At 42.9% G+C, this 17040-nt stretch overlaps 1 protein-coding gene across 3 annotated transcripts in view; it reads left to right on the top strand.

Moving 5' to 3' along the window:
* The first annotated feature begins 1642 nt into the window (after positions 1-1642).
* TGFA (transforming growth factor alpha) overlaps positions 1643-17040 on the top strand; it is a 90451-nt gene continuing 75053 nt past the window's right edge. For all 3 annotated transcript variants that reach the window (XM_033125486.1, XM_033125488.1, XM_033125487.1), the window contains exon 1: positions 1643-1887. In XM_033125486.1, coding sequence (XP_032981377.1) covers positions 1848-1887 — 40 coding nt within the window. In that variant the 5' untranslated portion in view covers positions 1643-1847. The remainder of the gene's footprint in view (positions 1888-17040) is intronic.

The raw sequence follows: 17040 nt of genomic DNA on the forward strand, positions 1-17040 counted from the left end.
CTGACTCTTACCAGTTTGGAAAGCTAGCCCGCAGCCACAGTGAACTCGGTGTGTATGTCTCAGCAGGAAACAATGTGACAGGTCCACTCTCCAGTCCTAGCTGGAGGTCTTGGGGGACAGAAGAGCCTGGAGAACTCATTTCTTCCTTCGTATAGCCAAGGCAGGCTAGTCCAGGAAGGAGGCAGATGAGCCACAAGAACAGGTCAAGACCAGTCTGAAGGAGGTAGGCACAGATGCTTGAACTTCGGAATCGGGGACCACTTACTAAAGAAAGTGTGTGTGTGCCCTGTACATGCACATGGGTGTGGGCACAGCTACCCCAAGGCTTTCGATAAAACCCTCACCATGGATCATTAAGGATTGAAAGAACAGCCAAAGTATCCTCTGACAAATGTATTGGAATGGTTTCTCAAAATAAAGTTACACTGTTTTCAAAACCCCTTTCCACACTGGTGTTTCCTGCTCAAACGTTGAGGCAAATGGCCTGGTGCTGCCTTTTTGAAACTAGGCTTCTCAGCTCACACCAAACAAAGAGCGAAAGTCAACCATGAGAGTCTGAGCGTTGGGCCAAGGAAACAGCAAGAGATTCCGCCTGTGCCCTCCCCCCACCACCACCAAGGAGAGAGGGTCTACCTTGGGCAGGAGGCCGGAGGGGTTAGGAGAAGAGAATTAGTCCCTGAGTTCAGGGCATCTGGAGAATACGACTGCCTCCAAGGGGCGTACTGTCCCCTCCGGACGATCCCCACGGAACCTATGATTCTTCCATTCTCTGCCCAGAATGTCTTTCCCATGTCCCCTCCTCTTCTCCAAATACACCAGGGGCCAGCTCAAGGCCCCAAATCCTGAAAGGGACACCCAGTGGTTCCAGCTACATCCCTCTCGCAGGGCACACTTGTCAGCACACTACCCTGCTCTGAGGCGAGGTGAAGCAGGCTGGGCTGGGGGTAGTGGTAGATAATCAGGCGCCCGTAAACAGAGACTCATCGTCATCATCAGCCCCAGACCAGATGGACGAAGACCCGCTGATGCTAATGTGCCTGCCCGGGAACATGGGGTGGCTGTGCTCCAGCAGCAAGCATCCCTAGAATCAAGTGTTCTTCGCTGGGAAGGGGGCGCTGGAGGGAAACCCGGTTTAACAAATTCTTCGCTTGATTCTGAGGGGCACTTGCCTTGGGCCAAGTCTTGGCGGATGGCGGAGAAACTCACACGTCGTGCGTTCTGGGCAGTGTCCCCAGACCCTCGCTCGGGTGAGCCCCCCTGCATTGGCCCTGGGCACAGGTGACCCCTTGCAGGGGCGGCTCCGCTCCGCCGCCTAGAGACTAGAAGCCGCCACTGCACCGGACACTCCGGCTCCTCAGCGGGCACCGACCCCTGGCGCAGGGTCCTGGGGCCACACTGCCCTACTAGTCCGAGGGTGGTGTCTGAAGTCGGGCGCTTCCTGCCTTTTCCTTGGCGTAAGTGCTGGGCTCCTGTGGCTGGGCTCAGATTGTCCCCGATTGCCCCGCCCCACCGCCCTCGCCCTGCTTGGTATTCAGTGTCTCCGCCCCCAGCCCCAAACACCCACCCCCTTTGCCCTTAGGGGGGCACCCCCATTGGGGCGGGAGGGTGGCCCACAGTGCCCCTGTCGTGGAGTGGCGGAGAAGTGACGGTAACCGCCTTCCCATTTCCGCCTGGCGGGCAGCACCGTAGAGTGGGTGCCAGCGGAGGTCCTCCCTCGCCCCGCCCGCGCAGGGGCTGGCCTTGCCTCACCCGCGCCTTTTTCCCCCCTGCACCGAGGCTCCGCTTCACCACTCGGGCACCGCAGGTAGGGCAGGAGGCTGGAGCGCCTGCTGCCCGCCGCCCGTAAAATGGTCACCTCGGCTGGACAGCTCGCCCTGTTCGCGCTGGGTACGTACGCTGCCTGCTGCCTGTCTCCTGCCCTTGGCGACACCCCGCTTTCCCCCGTCCCCTCCATTTCTCTTTCTCGGGGGTTTTCTGCACCCACCTATGAGAGTGGAGGTAGGCTAATGCTTTTCAAGGGTTGGAGGCTGGGAAGCAAGGGGAATCGATAGGTCTTACAAGGGATTTGGGGAGCCCATTCCAAAGAGGCGGACGGACCATCGAGCGCCCAGGCTTTCCCCACCAAGTGATCGCCTGAGCTGTGCGTGAGAACGCCCTCCCTGGAAGGGGAAGCGGTGTGTGCACTGGCTTGAACTTTAATCCGCCGCGTTTGTGTGTTCGTACGCTTGCCCACACCTACCTGCTCACCTGGCTGCCTCCAAGCCCGTTTTCACCCGCGTTGTCGGTAGCTGTAAGACTAGCAGAGGGTGACGGGCGTCCAACTCTCCAGCCGGACCTTGCCTGCTTCCCTTTCGTACTCCCTGCCTATAGGAGCCCCGGCGACGACGGGCAGATGTTTACGGTCAGCAGAGGCGCCCTCATTCTAACTTTCAGAGCTCTTGAGCTTTGCGGTAGACTTTGGATTTTTGTGCGGATTAATTGTTCTTTTAATTAACTTCTCTGGGAGAAGTGTCAGCGGAGGACAGGAGTGAAACCCTAGGACAGAGAGTTGCCAATTTCCTTTGAATTTGTTCTTGGAGCGAGCGATGGGGGAGCGAGCGATGGAGGAAGGGAGGGGAAGTTAAACTCCGCAAACCAACCGGAGTCCGGGTTGCGGAGCCGGTGAGCTTTCCGCGGTGAAGTTCATAAGTCGGTCTGTAAGCGGTAAGGGGCCTTGCGCGGCGCAACACCTGGCCGGCTCTGGATCCTTGTGATGTCGGGTCTTTCCAGCGTTCAGATTAGCAGCCCTGGTGTCCTGGTTATTGCTGCAGCTTCCGTGAAATGAATTGTTCCGTCCGTATCCCCCGAGTTTAACCCTGTAAAGCAAGTTGCTCGCCACAGGGTCACTATTAAAGAGTCTTAGAAAAGCAGTGGAATCCCATCTCCCTCCCCCAAAATGCCCAGAGCTGCTGCCTTACGCCGTTCCGTGTGCAATTTCAGGGGGTTCGCGGACCCGCCTGTAGTCCTGTGCATGAAACGCTGGTTAAGAACTGCAGCAGCAGAGGAGGCATCGTCCAAGGGAAGTAGGGAGCAGTGGCGGAACCGTATGCTCACTGCTGTAGCCTCACCGAAACTCACCAACAGGTGCCATGATTAAGGACAGCGTCCCCCGCCCCCCTTTTCTACGACCTTTTTATTTTTTTGTATTGATGGTTGCTCTGATTTTAGATTTTTTAAAGCAATAAAATATTACCAACACGATAGAAGCCTCCTGTATGCAGTTCCCTGTTGTAATGGGTTATTTTTGTTTGTTTCTTGTTGTTGTTTTTTGCAAATTCTAGTAATGGCTTGAGCATTTACTCTGTGCCAGGCACGGTGCTCTTTAACACGTATTAACTCATTTGCTTTTCACATCGTTCTAATGAACAAGGAATTATCATCCCCATTTTATAGGAGAGGAAAGTGAAGCACACACTGGGCCGGGATGAGTAAAGAGTGCGGAAGGAACGTGGCTATGCAGTTACCTAACTGTGGCCGTCGCAGGCCCATCGCCCAGGTGTGGGTTTTTGCCTTGAGGAGAGACTATGTGGAATACTCTAGAACTTGATGTTAAATTGGGTATTTGGTTGAATTCCTAGGCTCTTAAGGAGGTCTTAGGTTATTCAGTGAACATTAGAGGCAGGAAATGATGCAGGTAAACACATTTGAGGAAGCTTTTGAATGTTGTCACACACACACACCGCCATCATAGCATACCTGCCCATGAAGACTGCATCCAGTCATCATCTGATTTTTCTCTTTTGCCTAAATGTTCAACTTGATCTTTGTTTCATTTCTTAAGAAAAAGATGTCTAAACTGAAAAGATTGATCAATATGTAAAAGCTGGCTCCTACAATTCCAAAATGTGAGCAGTTGAAAAAAGTTGAGGAAAAAGAAGGCAAGAGTAATTTACACCAGTGAGGATTCCTTTTTATTTATATTTCTTAAAAAATAAGCATTTACTAGAACTTTTGCCTCCCACCTCACTTTCTGCTAGTTTACTAAATCCTCATCAATGCCACATGCATCTTTAATTTGCCCATTTCCCCCAGAGCTGCTTTCCTCTCTAATTTTCTTAAATTAGTTGAAGTCAGTTTCAGGCAAATCAACCAGTCAGTATTCCATGGCTAACCAAGATCTAGAGAACCAGGATCTCTCCTTCCTTCCCCCATTTTTAAGGGAACAATCTGAGAAGGAACCAGCTGTTGATGCTCCTGTTTACTTGAAACCTGAACATTGATTGATGTTTTGGTGGAAAGAATGTGGAGACTGTTGCTAAAATGGCAACATTGGAACGGTAATCCAGGATCCTGTGGTGGCTGCCCTCCCCTGTCAGGTTTCCATTGCTGGCAGAGCAAACCTCACAGGGCTTGGCACCTCCAGTCCCACATCCTCCTTTGTGTCCAGGAAGCAAGATGTATACTCTTGGGCAAGTTATTTGGCTTCTCTCTGCCTTGCCTTTCTCATCTCTAAAATGGTGATATTAATAGGGTTGTTGGATACATTTAATGAACATAGAATGGTGCCTGGCACATAGTAAAAGCTTAATTAATCTCAGTGCCATCAACGTTATTGTCATCGTTATATGAATCCCATAGAATTTCATTGCAAGTAATGTCAGTTCTGTATCTCATCTTCCTAATTCCCGTCCTTCTTAAGCCAGAAAACTACCACCCAGCCCAAAACCTGCCTGATGATTTTGGTAAATATTATTTGGCAGATGACAGGTTCAAGCGATCTCTTTTGCACATCATGAATTCTTTAATTTTTGATGCAAAATATTTGTTTCCTCCATAACATTTAATAGTTGTTTACCACACCCACCACTGAGTTCCAGTTTTCTCATCTGTAGAGTAGGAATAAATAAAACTGCACCCACATTACAGGTTGTTATGAGAATCAAATGGCATGGTAAATATGGAGGCTATTTATAAACTGTAAAAATAAAGGGTTACATGCAAAATGAAATTGATTTATAATACAGAAATGGGTTTTATAATCCAGAAGTAAACATTATGTTAATGGCCATTCGCAGAAGTGACTAGATGTAGACCCAACAAAGGACATCCTAGGAAATGAAGTATCATGAAGGATGTGTAGAAATGAAAAAGGTCAGCTCCCCTGTGGACCTGGGACTGAGGGACCGGTAGGGGGCATGAGGTAAGATGGTTCTCCATCACATGGAAATTATGTCTTTCAGTGCAGACGGTGGAAGTTGGCCCAGGACACGTTTTTCTTATTGGGCAGCCATAATTAGGGAAAGCTCACATAGGGGCTGTAAAGGTGTATATGGAAGCCTTCGAGACTAAGTTTCCCGTGTTTGCTTTTCCAAAATTTGGTTTCCTTAGGATAAAATGTTCTTTCTGTAAATACTCAATGTCCCCTGCAAAGGGGGTCTTATAGGAGTAAACAATGCTTCATGTTACTATGGTAACGCATGAAAAAGAAATTACTTTTTCCATTAGCCCTATGTCTAAGGGCCTTTGGAAAGTGTGTTTGAACAGGGTCTACTCTTTGGGCTGCCCCCTAAAAGGGATGGGCAATGGAAGTGGAGGTTGGGTCAACTAAAATGGGAATAGCCCGATACGCCGAATTGAGCATTTGGTGCTTGGCTTTACATGCAGTCCCCTGTAGTATCTGTCATAGCAGTGCCCTCACATCACACATACCTGGAGGGTTTGGTAAACCAGATTGCCAGGCCGGAGATGGGAGAGTTTGCATGTCTAACAAGTTCTCAGGTGTGGCTTCTGCTGCTGGTGGGGAGGAGAGGGGAGGGACACTTGGAGAACCACCCTCTTGTCAGTTGCTGTTAGGGAAGCTTCTGGCTTAACCAATTGCATTTTATCTAAAAGTACATTCTGACATTTATAAATGCCACTGTGCGTTTATGAGCCATTATTAAAGGTGCTTTTATGGCCTGTCTTGCTGAACAGGGCAGAGTTAGAATTCTTGCTGAGATCTCTTCATTGTCATAAGTATTCTTACATTTTACCCCGGGAAAATGTGATGATTCGATATTATTACACTTAAGGTGACCAACGCCAACCATGTCACTCTTTTTCTTTTCTTTTTTTCTGGATTGCCAAAAGCTGACCTTTGTTTTGCTACCATTTCAAATATTTTTAATCACCTCCTTTTAAAGTATGAACTTAATTTATGCTAAAGGCTAGTATGCTTAATAGTACATCTAGATAGAAAATTGGGGTGCTTCTGTGGTGAATTTTGGTTTTGTTTTACTTTTTTGCTCACCTGTGAGATGTCAAGTATAAAAATGTTTCATAGGAAAGCCTGAAATCGAGATGACCAGAACCATCTCTTAGGAACTTTTCATTTCAAGTACAAGGTATATTCCCTTTGGACCCATCTAAATATCTGGGTAAATTCATTTGAAGCATCCTGAATTGGTAGTATTGAATATGACTTAAATAAATTGTTGTTACCTGGGCTTAGAAAAAGTTGGAAGTTTATTGAAATGGAATTTTATGTATTTACTGGTGCTTTTTTTTTTAAATCAGAGAAAACAATTTTCTTTCATACAAAATCTCTCCCCTTGTCAAGTGAATTCTACGCTCTGTCTTTTTGCCTTTAATTTTTCATTGACCCCTCACTTTGAAAAGCTTTTAGTTTCCCTCACCGTCTTTTGCTTCTTCGTTCTTGTATTGCTCAAGTACCTGCAGATGGTTAGGGCTTCCGTAAGAAGGGATGTACACATAACTCCTTTGGGTAACAAGCTTGTACATATAACTTGGTGGAATCCAGCCTGCTATTGCCTTGCCTTTTTTAATTTTAATCTTTGAGTATGTGAACTTTTGTGGTTGGGAACCGCAGCAGCGGAGCTCTGGCCCCTTGCATGTCTTGCCTTGGATTAACGTCGGTTGTGCTTGCTTTCTCTTCTCTACTTGGTTGAGGGCTTCTTGAGGGCAGGCAGAGACCCTTCTTCATCTCTGTCCTTGTTTTCTTTTTTAGGTTTTTATGTCAGCATTCTGTCAGCTTTATAAAATCAATTTAAAAACATTTCATCTGTTCTATGCTCTAGAATAGTTGACATATGGAAATCAGTGCTTAGTTCTGTGAAGACTTGAAAGATATTGCTTATGAAGCTTCTGAGCTTGGCCCCTTTTTAGTGATCAATTCGAGTTTTCTACCTCTTGAGTAATTTTTGGTAATTATTTTCCTTACAATCTATTCAATTCAGATTTCTAAATTTTTAGCACAGATTTACATATAATATCCTTTTAATTGGAAGCTTTGCATTTATGGCCTGGGTTAATGTGACTTCACCAAATATGAAATAAAGTAAACACTTAGGCCTCCAAAATAAAATGTATTTTAAGTTTTTTTTTTTCTTGATAATGATATTTTGGGGGAAAAACAAAACCAAACTTCTTTTTAACCATTAAGCCAAATTTAAGTGAAAGCTTTATATTTAAATAGTGTTCCCAGAAGCCCAGGTACATAACTAGTTTACTTGTATAACTGCATGTGCCAAAGTTGTTACAGTAATGCCATTTCTGATTTGGATAATACATAGCATTGTAACGTCTAACAGAGGCTGCTAAGTAGCTTCCTGTTGGTTCCTTAAGCTTTAAAAATTTTAGAAAACCTCCAAATACGCTATTTGTGTCCATTAGAGGCTACTATAGCGTTTGGAATAAGACGACCCAGCTTGAGTGGGAGATTTTTGTTAATGTTTGTTCATTTACTTTTTGTTTATTTATTTTGTTTTGTTTTTAAGATCAATACTTCTAGGTCAAAATATTGGATTCTTACAAAGAGACCATATCTTCAACTTGAGTTCTTTAGGGCCTTTGATCTAACAGTGAATGAGGTCAGTAAACAATTCTCCTGGGCGCTTAGAGGATAGATGTACCTTGACTGCTCTTTCGTCATCTCTTGCCAGGTCTGAGGCATTCTCTGTGTAATTACTCTCCTTCCAAGAGGTACAGGAGATTAACTGGCTAAATGGTACACGTAATGTGGTGACACAAAAGCAGTTGAAGCTGATAAATGAGAGGTTTGCAATTACACACTCTGCTCCCTCCTTCTGCAGGCCTTGGCAACCAACTGGGAAAAGACAAACTTAGGATACTTTCCTTGGTTAAAAGAAACAGCTCAAGACCTGTAACTTTTACTGTGGCTGTGGCTCTGAAGAATTAGCATTTGAACTATGGAGGGACATAACCTGTTCACCTTATTTGGCACTGAGCTCAGTTGGAAGCTCTGGGCTTGAGCACTTCTCACCTTTGGGACAGCTTCTGGGTTTTTATTTTTGCATTGGAGGAGCACACCATCAGGCTGGTTTGCATACTGTACACACCCCCTGCCAGCAAATTTAAACAATGACAGATGTTTTTTTGCACATAGCAGACCTTGGGTGTTATAATTAGGGTTTCAGGGGATGAATCATAGGTCCCTGAAATGGAATGAAAGCAAGCCTGGGGCCTGAGCATTTTTTAGGAAGGTGAGGTAAACTCAGAGATCACCCAGATGAAGAATCCTTCTGGATCTGGACTCTTTCTAAACCTCATCAACGACTCCCTTGCCCCTCAAAGAAAACCCCCAGAACAAACACACTTCTTGTGCTGGCCACTTAGTGTTCACAGAACCTGTACACCCTCTGCTCACCATCCCCCCATGTGGGCCATTCAGAATACGCTCCTTCTCTGCCAGCCTCAGGTACATCCTACTTATTCTTTTTCCCAAATGAAATGGAAATCAGAATCTACAAACAAAAAAATCTGAAAAACGCGCCCAAATTCAACTCACCAGAGAAATCTTCTTGCTAGGTTTAACTAGCAGGTATCCTACCAGATCCTACTCTGCGTGTGGATATAGATATTTGTGTATTCACTTTTTTCCCTTTAAAAATGGCATGTGGTAGATTAACATTTGCTTTTCCCTTACACTATATAGGGAAATATTTCTGTGGCAAAAATATACGTAACGGCCTATGATTTTTGAATGACTATAACACATCCCATTGTACAACTCTATCGTTTATTTGTCCATCCCTTATTGAGATGTATGTTGTTTCAAGTTTTTAAATATTGAAACCTGAAATGAAAATTTTTACAGCTAAATAAATCATTACCAGAGTCTTTTAATTATCTTCTATGGACAAATCCCTAGGATTACTAGGTCAAAGGTACACACTTTTTCACCTTTTAACATGTTGTGACAATCTGCCCTCCAGAAAAGCTGTTCAAATTTATACTTCTGCCACCTATGTGTGAATACCTATTTATCGGCAAACTTGCCTTTGGTGAATGTTATCATTTTCTAGACTTTGCTAATTATGTTGGCAAAAGGTATCTCATTGTTTTAATTTGTACTTCTTTGAGCAAGACCAAAGTTTGGTACAATTGAATGATTTTTCATGTTTGAGTATTTGAATTTATTTTCTGGTAAATTACCTGTTTCTGTCCTTAGGCCATGTTTTGGGTCGGTTTGTTATTTTCTCATTGATTAGTAAGCAGTTTTTAAAAAGATATATTGAAAATATTTTCTTCACTTTGCCTTTTAAATTTATGCGTCCTGTTTTAAATTTATGTGTGTCCATACTTTACAGAAGTGTGGGTGTTTTTGTTTTGTTTTTGTTTGTTTGTTTGTTTTGGTTTTTTTTACTTTTAAGGACTTAAAATATGTTGATTATTCCTTTATGATTTCTACTTTTACATAATACGCAGTGTTGGGGTAGGAAGGCATTTGAAATGACTATTTGATCTCTCATTTTCCTTTGTACTTTTACGTTGTTACTTTTCAGGTTTAAATTTCAATTCCTAGGGAATGTATTTTAGTGTAAGATATGAGATAAGAACCTAACTTGCCTTTTTGTCAAATAATGATTCAATTACTCTAACATAACTTGTTGAATAATTTATTCTCTATTCACTGATTTCAAATCCCACTTTTGTCACTTGATACATTCTTCGGAGTATTGGGTCTTTTTGTGGAGTTTCTGTTCTATTCCATTAATATGAGGCTCACCCTGTAATGAACCATTCTTTTGGGTTGGGCCCCAGGAAATATTGAGAACAAGAAAGTAGGCAATGTATTATGGTGGGTGTCATTTCACTTCTCCCTCTCATGACAAGACTTCTACTTCCTCACACCTAGAGTGTGTTGTAGGAAGAAACATTTGTGAGGCAGGAAAGGAACATTTACTGTGGTGCTGGAGAGAAGGATGACTTGCCATGTTTCAACCCCTCTGGAGAAAGGATGTTTCATCTCATTCCTCAGCTTGGTCAAGACTGATGGGCCTTGGGTCTCACTGTACTGAAAGGCATGGTGAACCTGCCTATGTTCTCCTGTTCTTTCTGGAACTTTGTGCTTTGCAGGAATTGGTGGTCATGAGGCAGCTCTGAAATCCACCATGTAACATTCTGATTAACAGAGACTGTATATTTTCATGTCCCCTTCTCAAATGTGAGTCCTGTGGAGTATGCCCTGGCATCCTTGGAACCACAGACCAAACCTGGCATATTTCGCTGAAACAAGGAATAATTAAGGAATCAAAAAGGAACTTAGCTGGCAAGTCAGAACACTGTTTTCTATATTAAAATAAACTCAGATATATTAGTGAATGTAATGGAAGATTGAGATATCAAAATTAATTGTTAGGATGTAACACCTCAGATAAATTTTTTTTTCTTCAATTGTTTCAGATTATGCCCCCAGATTCTAAAGGAATGGGTATGAGTTCCTTTTCTTTGCCATTTCGGGGCTTTTAATGGAAAACTGTGAGAAGTGCTGTCCCATGTGGATGACTAATTTTCAGATATTTAAAGTAGAACAAGACAATAACTAAAATGAAAAACTTTATCATATTCTGCTTACTTTAGATTTAATTTACTTTTCTTTTTCTAACTTTTCCTAAGGTGCAAAAACTTAGATTATTGATCTTTCTTTTTTTCCTAATACTTTCATTCGATGCTATAAATTTTCCTTTAAGCACTGCTTTCGCTGCATCCTACACATTTTGATGAGTTTTATTTTCATTTTTATTTAGTTCAAAATATTTTTTGACTTTTCCGAGATTTCTTTTTTGACCCATCTGTTATTTAGAAATGTGTTGTCTAATCTCCAGTATTTGACTCCTTTGTGGTCTGAGAGCAGACATTGAATGATTTCTAGATTCTTAAATTTGTTAAGGTAGGTTTTATAGCCCAGAATCTGGTCTAACTTGATAACTGTTTGTATGAGCTTGAGAAGTACGTGTATTCTGCTGTTGTTGGATGAAGTAGTCCATAGATATCAATTATGTACAGTTGGTTGATGGTGTTGTTGAGTTCTATTTTGTCTTTACTGATTTTCTGTCATGCTAGATCTATCCATTTCTGATAGAGGAGTATTGACGTCTCCAACTATGATAGTGGATTTATCTATTTCTCCAATTTTTCTATTCTATTAATTTTTATTAATTCTGTTAATAAAATTTTAATATAATTAATTTCATTAATTTTTAATATATTCTATTAATTTTTGCCTCATGTATTTTGATGTTCTGTTGTTAGGCATATACATATTAAAGATTATCATGTAATGTCAACATTCTTTAATGATTCAGAAGCTATTTCAGGGTCTCTCAGTTCATGGGGGCCATCATTAGTAAATTCTCGTGCTCACGTGATACCTGTAATTGCAAAACTTCCATTACTACTAGTGAATGAGAAGTTGCAGTGAGTAGTTTTCTTCCTGACTTAGTTAAGCAAAACTCTGCTCTACTTTAAATTTCCTTGTGGAGAGAAAAAAAAATACAAAAGGTGTTACTCCAAATAACTAGTGCTCTATAGGATGAAGAGAGTAGGACCTTCTTTGATTAAGGCCATCATTTGAAGTAAATTCTTATTTTGAACCTTCTGTAGGTTGTAGAAGATTTTGGTGAATAGACTGGTTATGCCCCAGTGAACCACTTGAAAGTTAGAGATTTATGCTTAGGAAAATAACATCAGCTCACTGTCATGTAATGTGAGCTTATTTTCTTGTGAAGTGCCTGTTTCCCCTACTTTGGAAGAGAGGGAAAACTACACAAAACAGTCCTTTCAACTAAATAGGATTTTTTTATTATTATTATTTCAGATAAAAAGGCAGGACATTTTTCTTTTAACAATAATAACAGAGGCATTTGGACTATCTCAGCTGTCATCCCATGTAGACTATATCCAAGTGATTAAACAGTAGTTGTGATTTTTGTGAACTGGGCTTAATATACTGTGGTTCTTAATTCACCGAAGGTACCTACTTTACTCACTTAATGCCGTATTGGAGAGCCAAAGGGATGAATAACAGAAATAAGCTCAGAGTGGGCAATGCTATTTATTTGTTTGTTTAGGTTATTTATTTTATACATGGATTGTTCAGATTCTCTGCTGAGTTTGGTGATAATTAATGCAGAGCGCTGTGACCTAGCTCTTGCCCCCAGGCCTGAATTCTTTGTAGCTTATAGCAGAAGCAGACACACAGTTTTTCACAATATGACGAGATACACAGTGGGCACCTTGGGCTCAAGCATAGGACTCGGTATGACAAGGCAAGGCCCTCTTTGAGGAGATAGTGGCCACCACTTAGAATAGTGCCCGGTACATGGTCAACTCTTTAAGTGATTTATATGTTACACAAACTCCTTTAACCCATCTAGCAATCCTATGAGATGTGGCGATTACCCCCATTTTACAGATGAGTAAACTGAGGTACAACAATGTTAAGTAACTCACCCAAGATCTCACAGCCAGCATGTGGCAGAACAAGAATTTGAACCTGGGGTCCTTGAGGGCTGACCTAGCCCTCCCGCTGTTCTGCTTCTCTGTGTCAGTCATAGAAGGCTGTGGATGCTGAGATGTCTGGAGTTGCTCATGTGTGAATGCCGTTTTGTAGCAGACAGGCTAAATGTAATCAGACTTTCAGATAGCCACTCCTATAAATATTTATCATATTGAGAGTAATTGCCATGCAGGTAATTGTCATGCTGGCTAAAAAGAAATTCTACTTCTCAATGCTGTGAAATATAAAGTAATAAGTGTGTTAGAGTTCTTTTTTCCCCTCCTTCAGTCAAGAGTTCAGGTGTTCAGAAGAGAGATAATCACATGAGTTGTGCTACCTGATATATTTTGTGGTGATCAAGGAACCTCTAATAATAAATTCGTTAGTGGAGGCCTATTTGAATTTCTACCATACAGGTTTAAAAAGGTGTTTGTTTTAAAGGGCGATCTCTTACATTTATGCCTGAAAATCACAGTACATGTGAACTGCAGTCTCTTAGGCCCTCTGCTAGGGTGCTGGCTTCTCCTCCTCCTCACCCCATTTCTTCACCTCCCCAGTTGATGTTTCCCCCAAATAATAACAGAAGATGGCAGAGTCTTTAACACTTTACTTTGACACATTTTGTTCTTAACAGTCCAACTAAAGATAGAATCTGTGTTGGCACGTCTGCTAATAGCTGGCTTACTTTCAGACTCTTCAGCCCCAACTTTAGCAATGACATATACCCACAAAAAACACAGGCATTTCCATTGACTTGATAGAATAGCTGATCAGAACAAAAATAGCATTTACTGTTCCACCCGTATGTGGGAATGTCCATCATTCAGCTGGCAGCATCTTTGAATAGATAGTTTACTATCTGGATCCTCAGGAGTTCCAGCAGTGCCACAGTGTGTATTCTACAAACGTTTATTAAAGGTTATTTTTTCCCCTTAGATAAAGGTCAAGGAGTTGTACACATTGGCAAACTGTGACTAACACACGGAACAGCCAGTGGGATGGACCTCTTTTGCAATGAATGAGCAGCTGGAAAAAAAATGTGGGTTTTAAAAATCGGTGTCTTAATTAAAAGAGCTTATTTGATTATCCTTTTCCAGACCAATCTCTCCTTAATTTGTGAATCCAAATCATTCACATCTCTGGTTTGCTTAATATAGATTGCCTCTACTGCAGTAGGCCCTAACTTTTCCCCCAACCCCAGAAAAAAGTTGACTACTTGGTAATTATGTAAAAGCCCATCCTACTGGACCATCAGAAGGAAACGTTGATGTTTTAGGGAGCCAGGAAACCAAACTATCTTCTGAGTTTTAAACACACAGATAGTATCTCCTTATAAAAATTATGTTCTCAGAACAGAGGGCCTGCTTATATTTTCCATGGGGTTTTTCCGCACTGCCCTTTAGGCTTCCTTGAGCTTCACTTGTTTGCCTAATCTCTAGTGACCAACTAACATTTCTTCCTCTGATGATGCTCTTTAGTTGTAACATTCAGCTGGAGGGTGGGAAAAAAAAAGAGAAAGATTTAACCTTTTGGAACAGAGAAGTCCCTCTGGGTCAAAATTTCTTCATCTTTTCAGTTGGCGCCTCGGAACCCAAGGAACCAAAATTGCATGGAGCTAGTGAGTGATAACAAGGAAAAGACTTTGGTGTTTTCCAGTGTTGCTGCTTTCCAGCTGTGAAGAAAATAAACATGCTTCATCATTCGTACATGGGCTTTACCTAACTAATCAGGGAACAACACTTTCCAGCTGTTTCTCTTCTCTTTGGGAGGAACTGCCTGAAGCAGGGAGAGGGTTCTGCTCCAGTGGCCGACTGTTCACAGGCCAGGGATGGAGACAGTCTGTCTGAGAGGCAGCTCCCTCTGCAGAGCTCCCTGAAGTCCGCCCTGTGGATGGACAGGTTATCTGAGCTCCTGGCTTCGAGGAGTGAACTGCAAGGAGGGGTGGGGGGGATGTATTTTATCCTCAAAAATGGGACATGATATGTGTCTTCCATTGAATATACCATTAAGCAAGGCAGGTACCAGCTGCCCTTGTGAATGGAGGAGAGGGTCAGGCTGCAAGGTGCAACCCCCTCCTATGCATGTGGTCTTCATCCTTGAGGATCCCAGGGCCCCAGAGTCTGGTCCTGGCTTAGCCAAGAATGCCCTCTGGGGGCCATGATGTCATCTGACTCCACTGCGAGCAGAGCAAAAGTGGGTGAATGGCCTCACTGTTTGGCCTTGAAGATAAAGCCATTAACTTTTGTGAAAAAGCATGTTTAGGCTCCCAAGAAGATAACTAGAAAGCATTAATGAAATCTGGATTGTTTTAAACTACCTATCTATGTGCTGTTCTTGGTTTTTTTCCACTTTCGTCTCTTTCATAAATGGTTCAGTCATTGTTTTCCCCTGAGCTGTTTATCACCTGATGAGCTATTTTCAGAGGCAGAAATTTTCTGAAAATCTAGGGCTTTGTTTTATATAAAAACCTTTTGATTTGAGGAGGCGGATAAATTGGTAGAAATAGCGATTGATATTCTTAGGTCCTACCTCCCTTATGCTAGGGGGACAAAGAATCCACTTTGAGTTTGTAGTCACATCAACGGGTATCTCTGGATGATCTCTTGCTCCATTGATAGTAATTGTGTGTGCGACTGTGTATGTGTTTCATCTAGAGGTTTCATTTCTTTCATGCTTCTTTCACCATTCCTCTTTCCCCTGTTCTGAACTTCTGCAGTGCCTTGCGCAATACCTTGATGAATATATTTTTATTGATGACAAATAATTTACACTCAGAGTCTCTCTTCCCTTCTCTCTTCTCTTCCTTTCCCTCCCCACCCCTCACTTCCAAAACATCATTGACATAGCAACAGATATTTTATGAGCAGAAATGGGAATAGTTCCACTTTCTAGGCCAACTATGATCACTTGGCAGTGGCTGTTTAGAACAATTTAAAGACTGCATCTGAGTCAGTGGGAAATAGCTCTGTGATCAATTAGTAATGTCTGCGGTTGGCTCAGTGTGGATACATAAGCAGTGTATTTGATTCTGGCTTGAGATGGTGGGATTTTCTTAAGAATGAGAAAAAGGCATGTGTTTTCAGGGAATTAGTTGAAGATGTCCCTACTCATGTTACTTACATCTCATGCCTTTAAAAAAAAATACAGTACTCTGATTTTTAAAAGGTATTCCATAAACCTAATACCATAGCCATAGAAGTGCCGTGGAGTCCTGTTAGGCAGGATTAGCATCCAGCAAGGCAAGGAACCTGTGAGGGTGTGGACTGGTATATCCTGTCATCATTCAGGACTCGGGTATTTGCCTCCCTTCAAAGTAAGAAGCAGAAAACCACAGCTAATGCTGGATGACGAAGCTGTGTTGACATTCAAGTCAACCGATCTTGGGCCCTTGTTGAGTTATTGGCAGGAGTGTTCCAGCTGCCTGCTGGTGAGAAGGAACACTGACTTCTACCTGTCTTAGAGGGAAGGACTCCTTTCCCAGGAGGATATGTAACATATCGTAGTGCTCCAGGCCAGCAGCTAAGCAGCTACCTCGGCATCATTATACTTGCATGGGGGGGGGGGAACTGTCTCTGTGCAGTTCTCTCCCACAGGCACCGTGGGGGGATGTGAAGGAAAGTAGAGAGCTGGGCTGTACCTGCAGAGGGCATAAGAGGTTGCTGCAGAGGCAGGACATTTAGGGCAGAGAAACCCAGAGCAGAGAATAGCCTCTGGGTCTGCACATTTGCAACTTGGACGAATTCTGGTCACAGATCAGCACAGAGCCCGTTTGCTTTGCCCTTGCAGTTCCTTCACCTCTGAGCCTGGATACATTAGTCTAGCCTGCAGGCATTAGCAGAGGGGTACATGGTGAGTGGGATTAGAGACTGTGTGAGCTTCCAGAAAGCCTTGGGGACAATTGTCATCATCTGGAGGCTAACTTATCCTGGATGTTGCATGTGTGTCTCACAGGTAAGCCTGGGGTTACCTTGGACAGAGACTCCTAGGACCTGCCTGGGGATAACCAGAGGCAGGACCTTCATTCCAGCTTGTAGCATCCTAGAGGATCTCAGGGATAGTGGGCAGACCCTGGAGGGGAACTGTTAGTGAAAGCTCTTTAGAGAAGTTTGAGAACATTAGGACCAAGATAAGATTGACTTGCGTGGCTTTGACTCTTGTGGGCATTAAGCTTACCAATGGGTTTCTCTAGGCCTGCGTTTATTCATTTGTTTCCTTTTTAATTTTTTGAGAGAGATGGAGTCCTCCATCTGAGGTGGTCAGGA

Source organism: Rhinolophus ferrumequinum, chromosome 13, assembly GCF_004115265.2.
Source record: "Rhinolophus ferrumequinum isolate MPI-CBG mRhiFer1 chromosome 13, mRhiFer1_v1.p, whole genome shotgun sequence".
NCBI lineage: Eukaryota > Metazoa > Chordata > Mammalia > Chiroptera > Rhinolophidae > Rhinolophus > Rhinolophus ferrumequinum.